Below are 10,392 nucleotides of genomic sequence, written 5' to 3'. Positions count from 1 at the left end.
GTTTTCGATTGGTTGTTAGATCGGGTTTGCAATGGTCCGGCTCCCCCCGCCGATGGCCTTATACGATAGGAACCGTCTGGAACCGGGCGATCGGACGTGTGCAATGACAGTTTTCTGCTGCTGCTGTTCGGTCCGTGTGTCTTTTTCTTCCACGAAAGGGTACGTGTTATGTGTGGAGATTGGGTTGAAATTGTAGCACAAGCTGGCCATTGAAATTGATGTAACTGACTGTAACAGCACCAAATCAAACCTTAAAAGTGTTAGAATTAATATTAGCTGTCTGCAATCATTCGCACTCATATAGACTCCACCAATCAGCGTTGATTAACTGCAAACAAACAGTCCATTTCCATCATCATCCTGTCATTTTGCTTTCCATTTGTGTGGTCGATCTATGCCTCGCTCTTCCTTCTTCTATACCTCCAGGCAAGCCGTTTTAATTCGATAACATAAGCCTTGATTACCCTAAAACGGTCGATCGTTATGAGAGTGCGAATGGTGGTTTGCCAAAAAAACGAAAAACCAAGCACGCAACAGAAAACCGAAAATCCGTGACTCACGTGTTCGCGGCTCGTTCTTCGCGTGGCCACCGAAGAAATGAAACGAAACGCAACACGGATGAAACAAATAAAAAAAGAGCAACGTGTGTGTGTGTCTTGTGTCGACATAATCATCAAGCTTCGGGCTGGTTGGCTTTTTAGCGGTACATCGGAATCCAAATACGACGCCGCGAGACGTACGAGACGGGTGATAAAAAGTAAACATTGCCAGCGGGCATCAGTCGCTCGCCTATGCCGCGGACAGTGGCGGTGTGATGATTGGAAGCACTTGCGGGACAGCAAGCCTGTGGGCAGGAAAATAAGACGTTTCGGGGCAGTTGTACACTTACTTGGGCAGGGCGTCCGCGTGTGTGTGTTTAGTGACGCACCAGTATCCATTGGGCGGGTTTTATGAATGAAGTCCAGGGCTACAGGGCTGAGAAGTGTGTGATTATCTCATCGCAAACTAGACTAGCTTGCCCATTTTTGGAAAGGGAAGAGAACCAGCAGCGATAGGACGGCTTTCACCACCGGGGGAGGGAGCCGAGTAGTGTCTTCACCATTAACAGAAGCAGCAAGCCCTGTTGTCCATAGATGGCAACAAACCAAGCCTACACCCTCGATCGTAGTTCGTTCGGGATCCAGAAGAGTGTTCATTCACAAAACTCATACGCGCGTGAGTTCCGTTCGGTTGACGCACGGGAATGTTCGCCGATCGAGCGAAAGGGCACGTAACGATTGGCAGTTATTACGGACGCCATTCCTCGTTTGTCAGTTGACGACGGTTTGACCTCGTTCCGTGTCACTGGGCAACAGTAAAAGAAGGAAAAAGGGAAATCAAAAAAAAAAAAACACAACCACCGATCGATCGTATATTTTCGGAACCGGACTTTTATTTAACCTAAAACAACCCTTGCTGTGCTTTCCCCGTTTCGTATGTGTGTATTCCCCTTATGTATGTGTGTCTGTGTGGTAGTATGGCTACGCCTGCGCTAGCGCCTAGCTGTTGTCGTAGGTGTAGATGTAGGGGGACTCCTTCGAAGGGCAGCGAAAGCCGTCGATGCCCGGCTTCCAGCCCGTGCTCTTCTTGCCCGGCGGTTCCAGCAGATTGTTCCAGTAGGCAACGGCCGCTTGTCTGTTTTTGGTTTTTGGAGCAGAAGTAGGAGGATACAATTTTATTGAGCTCCAAAATCATTCCAAAACGCCGCTCACGGCTGGGGATTGGGGATACTTACGCATGGCCTTTCTGACTCATATGGAAGCAGTCGTACGAGAGTAGTGTGTAGTCGACCTCGTTTCCTTTCATGAGCTGTTAGTGAAATGAGAGAAATAGTGAGCATTCAAGAAATGTCATCGGAGCTGAGTGCGCGATAAAGTTGGGCTGGTCGAAACGGACAACATACCGAAAGGTTTCTCGTCCACGGTTGATGTACGACGGCGAACTCATCAAGCCCACGGAACTCGTCCAGCATGGCGACTTCCTCCTCTACTTTCCGGTACTGCGTTTGTATTCGAGCCCATCTGAGATCATTAATGGAATAGCGTGAATGTCAGTATATGTGATCTTTAGGCACACATTTAACCCATTTAGAACCGCCCCACGTCATTAGAACATTACCTTGCTCTCGATTCTTTGGTAGAGTTGTGCAGTGGACCAACCCAACACGGACACTCGGCATGGTGCAGGATCCAACACATCATTGGCTTCTTCTTGATCGACACCACCGTCGACACGTCCGGCACGGACACGATGTTGACGAGCGTGCGGGGCAAATTGTCGCGCAGATAGCGCAGCATCTTTAGCAGCGACCGCCGGTGCTGCAGCGGGAGCGATTCCGGATCCTGCAGGGTGCACACGTACGCACAGATATCGTTGCCACCGATCGTGATCGTCAGCAGCTTCCAGTCCTTCTGGAAGTTGACGCGCTTGTCCGTGCGAATGCGCGTCACCATCTGGGCGGCCATGTGCGGCAGCTCCTTGGAGACGGCCCCTATCTCCGCATTGTTAAACTGCGAGTCCCAGTGGAAGCTGTACGAGTCGCGGTACGAATATCCAACGAGCTACGTGCCGGGAAGCGGGTTGTGGTGGAACATTATTGATCTACCCTACAGGTTGCTTCCGCTTTCGCTCAACTTACCTTCGGATTGAACATCTTCAGTATGTTCGGCAGGGTGGTTGCGTTGCGCCAACCCCACTGGCCACCGATGCACCAGGACAGGCCCCGGTTTTCGGTGTACAGCTGCAGGAAGCTGGTGGCCGATGCACCGCTGGCAGTGATGACGGAATCGCCGATCGCGGCCACCACGTTTATGTCACCTGCCGGAATGGAGAAAGCGGAAAGTGGAGTGAACGTTGGGGGAGCTTGGGATTGGGATTAATTTGATGAGCTCTAAGAAGAGAGGCGAGACGCGCCCCGGTTAAGGAAGGTGAAGAAACTTTCCTTTCAGATGAAGTGTGCCGATCTGGCTATTAAAATTAAGCAAATTAAGTGTCGTTTGAGGTTGGATTGGTGGGGAAAAAATAGCTGAAGAAAAGGTGATTTCTTCCAAAGATTCAATTTGTTCATCGTCATATGTTAAATGAGTTAAGCCTTATAAACTGAATAAGGCATAATCGAAACCATAACTTCTAATCAGTTCATCAGTATCATTAAAAAATCAATAAAATCGTCCTGGGATGAACCAGTAAATGATAAAATGATTGGTAGTATTTAAAACATTCAATGTTTGCATTGAAATTAACATGTTTTTAAACCATTCATTTCAAATATGATTGCCTTCCGGAATATATTAAAGATCTATAGCTATTACAATAAACTATTTTATCAGTTACTGTTTAAGATATTTTTCAATAGACTTTGAACAATACTCAATTATTTTTTGTTTAATTTGATGGACAAAATCGTCCATTTGATCATTTCCCGTCTTGTGTTCTTAAAATGTATAAGAACGCTGTTTACTCCTATGTCTATGTTTGAAATTCAAGTCTCCTACGAAACAGATCCGGAAACTCTATGCATTTCATTTCATAGGATACTGCTTGATACGCCCTTTGTCATTGTTGTTGGGCTTAAAATTTCAACACATTGGCATAAACGGGACACCAACAAACTAATCCTTCAATCCCATTAAAATTGGTTTCAACTTTTCCCCGGGGGTTCGTCGCTTAATGCATCGCAAGTCTTTCGATCGGCCTACACCCTTTCTTCGATCGTTTTCATCGATGCTTTTTTTTTGACGTATGACATGTAAACCAAACTAGCGCCAATGTAGTCGCTTGGTGGGTACATTCCAATCGCCATCGGGAGCCGGATGACGCCCTCAATATGGGGAACCCTTTCAACTACGGTCGACTGTCATAATATGTTCAGCTAATTTATGCACCCGTTGCGAGCGGCACGCACCCGCCTCAAAAAATCCCTTTGCCTGCCGTTGCTTTGGATCCGTGGGTCCATTGCGTAAAGTGTCACATTAGGAGAAATTTAAACACACATACAGCGACTGAAGCTCAATACTGCGTGACTGATTGTTTGCGCACGTGCCTGCTTTTCAGCCTTGAAGACGCGCGCGCGCTGGGGCTGGAATGCAAATTTCGTTTTCGCAAAAGTGCCGAGCATTATTCAACCCCAACCAGCCCCAGCTATCCTTGCCCGCTGCGGTCATCCTTTCCCGCTGCGCCGTACGCAGCAAATGCATTTATAATGACTTACCGGGGCGCAGCTTGTGCACGCTGGTCGGTGGTTCCGGGCTGCGGCCGACCGCCACATCGCACGGGAACGCCACGCTTTCCGGGATTTTCTTCTGCAGGAACTTGCCGCTCGTCTTGTAGCCGGTCCGGCCGGCCATCATCATCGTGACGTTCCGGTAGAGGTGAAAGATGACGCGCCACTGCGCATTGTCGAAGATGGTCGGCTGGAAGGCGCTGATCGCCCCGTTCACCTTCCACCGGTGGAATTTGTTTTCGTGGCACAGCAGCAGCAGCAGCACGAGCAGCACGCTAAGCGATGACGATAGCTGCATTGTGTGGCGGGGCGGTTTGTTTGGCTGTGCGTTTAATGCGTGCACGGACGTAGGCGACGAACCTAAGCTCTTTTTGTTTTTCGTTACAGCAGGAAGAGATATCGGATGGAAGCGACGAACCTTTCTCGATTGAGGGTTTTTTTTTTTGTTTCTTAACTGCACTGCTTCATCACAATTAGATTTGTTTTTCTTTTATACCAATTTGCCGGACTTGGCTATTTAAGTTCGATTTAAAAACTCACTGAACGGCTAAATTGCAACACAATACAACACTGTGATTAGCGAGGCGCTCCTCATTTGCTGATGACGGCAGCTGCAACCCCGTCGGCACACGAAATCGTTTTTGCGTTTTAGTTTCTCCACGAATGCATTTCCAAAAGTCACTAGCTCGCGATCACTGTCTGCTGTCTCTCATTTGGGCATTTTCATTTTTGGTGGCCCTGCCGGTTTGCAACTATGTGTTACAAATGCGTTCGCCTGCAACAGTAACTATCAATTAAAAGACTCGATCGTGAGCATCTCGAACAGTCAACCATAAGCAAGGTTGGTAAATAGGGTGCTTCCGTATAGGGGGTGTGCGTTTTATCTCTTCACCACGCAGAAGGAGAAAATAAATAAATAAAAATATCTAAAACCAACGTACAGCGTGCACGGTAGACGCTTGATGAGATATTAATATGGATGAGGCGCTTACATCGCATATCCATCAAATTAATGGGTTTGGGGTGGAGTATGTGATGTTTGTGTTTTTCTTCTTTTCTTACATTGGTACAGGCTAAAGGTATTTTGACGTGAAACATTAGAAAGTGTCAAAACTATCGTCAAAATGATGGCAAATATGATGAGTTTCTTTTCCGTGGAAAAAAAAGGCAAGATCAGCCGAGCATTAACTATCTCAGTTCGTTATCGTAAACGGGTGTATGAGCACGAGCGCAGCGTTGTGTATGGTATCTGCTGATAGTTGTTACCGGAAATAAAAAAGAACGAAATGAACAAAATATTCTGATTTGAGATGTTTCAGAACTTTGTTGTTACTTTTTTTTTCTTATGGAAAATAATGTTTTAAAAGCTTATCCAGTTTTACAAAAATGTCTCGCTTTCCGGCCAAGAAAGGTTAAGCTCAGATATTTTATTGAAAATATTTTCAAATTTTCCCTTTTTTTTGCTCGAACAATATAAAATATCTGTCGAACGTAATTCAATTATTTTGCTTATAGAATAAAGGAAGCCAAATCGCTCCTGAAGCTTTTGCAGTAAACCTTTGGGATATATTTTTTAAGAAAAATAAAAATAAATTTAAAATGAAGGTATCATTAAAAGGTTTTAAATTAAAGAAATAATTTATCTTGAAGAGACGTCTAAGAAGGTGAATTAGAATTAGACGTCTAAGAAGGTGACGTCTTAGAAATGTTATTTCATTTAATTAATATAAAATTTTCAGAGAGAATAAGGGAATTTTTATAACCATGAGTGACACTCTTATCAAAACAATTTGAAGCAAATGATGATATGCTTTCGTTCACATTAAGTTTCATTTTAGAAATTGAGCATGGAACGATTAACCTCTTTAGTGGAACAATCATATTTTCACGCATTGTAATGCGAAACAAATTGAGAAAACATGATTGTTTACAAAGTAATCAATTAATGGTTTTTCCAACGTCCATTTCGATCACCCAACACCAATAGACCACTTAATAAAAGTGACCGTTTTGTGTTTCGTTAAAGAACAGTTTTTCCCCGTAGGAACATCAAATAACAAGGAACTTTTTAAAGCACCCAGCAGACTCCATAGATCAGCACATAATTAATCTTCAAAGTCCGATTGAGACCGCCCCGGACGATTAGTCCGTACCGCACGTACCCGGTTGCGTTTGCGTAATCTAATCAGTACCCGGGTGCGATTCCATCTGCCCCGAACGCTCACCTTTGCACCGCACAAAACAAGCGCGCCAAATGTGCGCCTTGGAAGGCATTTGAAAACATTGCCGAAAGAAACAAAAACCTCCGCAGCCTTCTTAGCGGTGCGCTCGCGCACATAATGGTGCGTTTCTATGCTTTTATGCTGGCACGGGGCCGTGCCTTGCGGTGGTTCTTTCAGCAGCACCGAAGATGAGTGATCGATAATGATTGAACGAAATCGAATGGGATCGAATGGCGCGTTTTTTTTTCTTATTGCTTCGCTACCAACGCTCGACCTGAAGCGAACAGACGAGAGGGGTTTTTGTGTTTTGGTCTGCCCGCTGTGTGTTGTTTTGTACTGGCACTACTGCCACCATTCAATTCAAGCTTGCAATCGAATTCGCGGCGGCACTTTTCCACCCGGATTGATTGGATTAAGTGGGCATGAAGCGCACACCGGGCACGTACGCTGACATTGTTTTCGTTCTGCATAATTTGCAGCCCGCGTTCGGGTTTCGGTACGATGTTTCTTAGGTTTTTGGCGTGGCTGTGGTGATGGTGCTGCTGTGTATGGTAGGTGAGTGTAGGTACGGTTGCATAATATGGCTGCGGTTTGCTCTGCGACCGGTTTGCACCGTCGACGAGAACGGTTTGCCGAGGACGGGGAGCCTCAGGAAAGTGAATCTAAGATCTAGAACATACTTAAGCAATTACTTGTGGTGTCGGTTACAGGTGTTTGCGTTCAAGCTGACGGTACCAATCATAGGCTAATCATTTTAATCCTTGCTCAAAGAGATGTTATTAATAATTTAAACTAAGAAGACTTTTGTTTAACTGAAATTAAAATGATAAGCTGGATAAATTAGTTCAAAATTAAGGACATGAACTAAAAATGAGTGTCATACATCTAATTGATGATATCCTGATGATGAAGATCAATGTTTAGTACTTGCAATAATTAAAATAAATCATCAAATGAAGATTCGAAGGTAATAAATAAGACATTAACTAAAACTTGCACGTCATTTTGTCTAATTTGAACAAATATTGCATATATTTTATGTAAATATTATGTTTGGATCTCATTACTTGAAGTAATTCACATAAAAACTACTTATTATTGCAGTGCGTTATTAAGCTTAGTGCATTATTGACAAGCGTTTGATGAAATAAAACTTGTCGAGATGGGTTTTCAATGTTGTGTTTAATGCAACCAATAAACAACGAATTCGTCGCATCGAACAATGTAGAAGCAGTCAAATTCACATTCATTCACATTTCATATAAAGTTCTTCAAAGCAAGAATTTAACATTAAATTACATGATATTTATTCTTCTTGAAATTTCTCGATATTAACATGTAGCGTTTTGAGTTGATTCTTGCTGCTTTGTTGTAAGAATTAGTATTAATATATTAGTAAATGATAAAGGGATGAACTGCGTTAGAAAAGAAACAAAACTAGCAAATTGTTGATTCATTTTGTTCTTTTAGAAACCTGCAGGGTTGATAAAGATCACTTGCAAGCGATTGGTACACAAACATATGTTTTAAAACGATTAAATTAATTCTGCAATCTTGGAATTGCTACTGCAGTCAAATTTGTAAATTCATATTTAGGAACAAAAAACGAGAAAATCTTACATTAAACTAGGTTTAGTCAAAAAGGTATGCAAATTGTCTTATGACATTTTGTTTGTCTTAGAAACGCATTGTCTTCTAACTATAATCTAATTGAAATGTCTTCAAATTTCCAAAAAAAACATCAGCTAGTCTGTAATCTGTATGTTAGCTGCAATCATCTGTTTGTCAGCTCATCTGACTTACAAAATATAATTGTGCGAACAACATTTTATTCATTAAACAACGTCACTATTGACTTAGAAGAGAATTAATTAGAGGAAATAATGTTCACATTTCATTGACAAAAAACAAGAGAGTAATAATTATTAGCTTCTTCAAGCGGTTGCTCCAGTGAATCGGGGAGAAAACCCCCCCCAAAACAATGATGAACGAGCGTTTCCTGTTCGTGCAGTAACTTTTTTTTGTTTTGTAATTAACTTTATCACTTTATTGGCACTGCTTTCCCACCCAAATGGCAGAGAGGGCAGAGTGCCAGCAAGAAGCACTCACCACTAATTTCCGTACATCCCCGAAACCCCCAAAACTGCCCATTCTTCATTGAACCTTACATCATCGGGTAGCTGCAGCGGATAACTCCATGGAGCATTTAAAGCTCCAAACGCTGGTGGGTTTTTTTTACCACCCAAAACCCGGTTTAAGCATGGGAAACCGACACGCTGCATGCCAGCGAGAGGAATAGACATTTTCCTTTCGAATGCCTATTTTATGTAAAAAAAGAAAGAGAAAGAGAAGCAAAAAAAAACAACAAATCGCCAGCAAAACCATCCGCTGGCCGGTCGTGACCGTTCTTTAAGGTGGCCCCCGTAACTAATAAGCCAATAAATTGTAGCCGGATTCCCCCGGTGAAGGAGGGGGGAGCAGAGGAGAAAGATTCCAGACTGCATGATAGCCAGACGAAACTCCTCTGGCCCTTTCTACCACTCTCTTTCGCACGCTTGGCAGGCTTTTTTTTTTGGTATGTAATTCAAATGAAAATGAAACGACATGTGCAAAAAGAATTCCAATCCTCGCAAACTGCATGCTCCCGGGAGGCGGAAACCCCCTAATTGCAAAACAGTTTGAAACAGGTTGATTACACTCGATGAAAAGCGAACAGACGGCAATACCGACACTTTGGAGGGCCGTCTCAGTGGGACACCACGAACACGGAACAAACTATGCACTACAAAAAATCTCTATCCGTCTCTCTCCCTCTTGCACACACACACACAACTCGATCGTAATATTAAGTAAACTGGGTAATGGGTCTATGCACCAGCGCTCCTTTGGCTAATGGTTCATTTGGATAAAGCGCATACGATTGCAATCTGGTGCAATGCGCCGGGAATGCATCGTACTTGGCATCTGGAGTTGGTAGCTGCAGTTGCAATGAAAACACACACTGACACACACAAACACACATACGAACGGTGAACCAGAAATGATCTGTTACATTGCTCGGCGATCCAGAAGCAAAAGACTTCAATGCAAGCGATAGAAACGAAACCTCAAACAACACTTCACGCGCGACATACACACAGCGACTGTTTCGCTCGTAATCGATAAAAAAACACACACACACACGCTATCCACCACGCACCAAGAAGCTGCCGAAAATGGACAAGAACTATCGCGAACCGGTCCCGCGGGCGAGAAGGTAACCAGCGGGTAAGCCGCAACAACCACGTTTTCCCGGTCTTTACGTCACACACACGCACGCACACACCACTGGGTTCGGGAACCCGATTCGAACAACTTACACAATCTCAAATCGCACCGTCCTAGCAATCAAAGCGAACTGCTTCGAACTGTTCGGGAGAAAAACTAAACCCGTACGGTATGACTTGGACTTTTCGGACAAACCCGTTTGGTAGTTGGCAATGAGCGAGCGGGTGCTAAGGCGCGCGCGCGCGTGCGCCAGCCGCAACGTTTCGAGCGTGGAGAGTGGCGCACCAACGCGTCCGCCTGCTATCAGGTCCGGGGCGCAACTAATGCCCCAGCCAGTGCGAACGGTGCGGTTTCGCGTCTCGCGGATCGCAGCTTCGTGCGTGTGTTGGGGGCATCGGTAGGTTTAGGGGAGGGCCCTGGGCCACACTGCACTATCGGAAAAATCGCAGAAGAAGGGGTACTGCCTCCCGTTCACTCCCCTTTCCACTCGCAGTTTTTTTTGCTGCTACTTTTGGGAACACTCACGGTTCACGTTTGCATGAAGATGATTCTGCAGCGTTGGATTTTGGTTGTTTTGGCAAATGGGCGGTGTGTGGGGAGTTTCGTATGATTCCTTTCTCTTTGGCGTTGTTTGTTGTTGTT

General features: G+C 44.5%; 1 protein-coding gene across 1 annotated transcript; it reads right to left on the bottom strand.

Annotated features, from left to right (window-relative positions):
* Positions 1–1,410: 1,410 nt before the first annotated feature.
* On the bottom strand, positions 1,411–10,084 carry LOC1275979 (phospholipase B1, membrane-associated). The gene is made up of 7 exons (XM_315275.4): positions 9,946–10,084; positions 4,250–4,808; positions 2,678–2,856; positions 2,158–2,600; positions 1,943–2,060; positions 1,775–1,848; positions 1,411–1,674 (listed from the first exon to the last, which is right to left on the bottom strand). Exons 2-7 carry the CDS (start codon positions 4,557–4,559, stop codon positions 1,539–1,541), a joined length of 1,260 nt encoding a protein of 419 aa, XP_315275.4. The 5' UTR covers positions 4,560–4,808; positions 9,946–10,084; the 3' UTR covers positions 1,411–1,538.
* Between the last annotated feature and the right edge of the window lie 308 nt (positions 10,085–10,392).

Source organism: Anopheles gambiae, chromosome 3 (genome assembly GCF_943734735.2).
Source record: "Anopheles gambiae chromosome 3, idAnoGambNW_F1_1, whole genome shotgun sequence".
NCBI classification, from domain to species: Eukaryota; Metazoa; Arthropoda; class Insecta; order Diptera; family Culicidae; genus Anopheles; species Anopheles gambiae.
The sequence above is the reverse complement of the archived record's forward strand: the minus strand, read 5'-3'. Positions and strand labels throughout refer to the sequence as shown.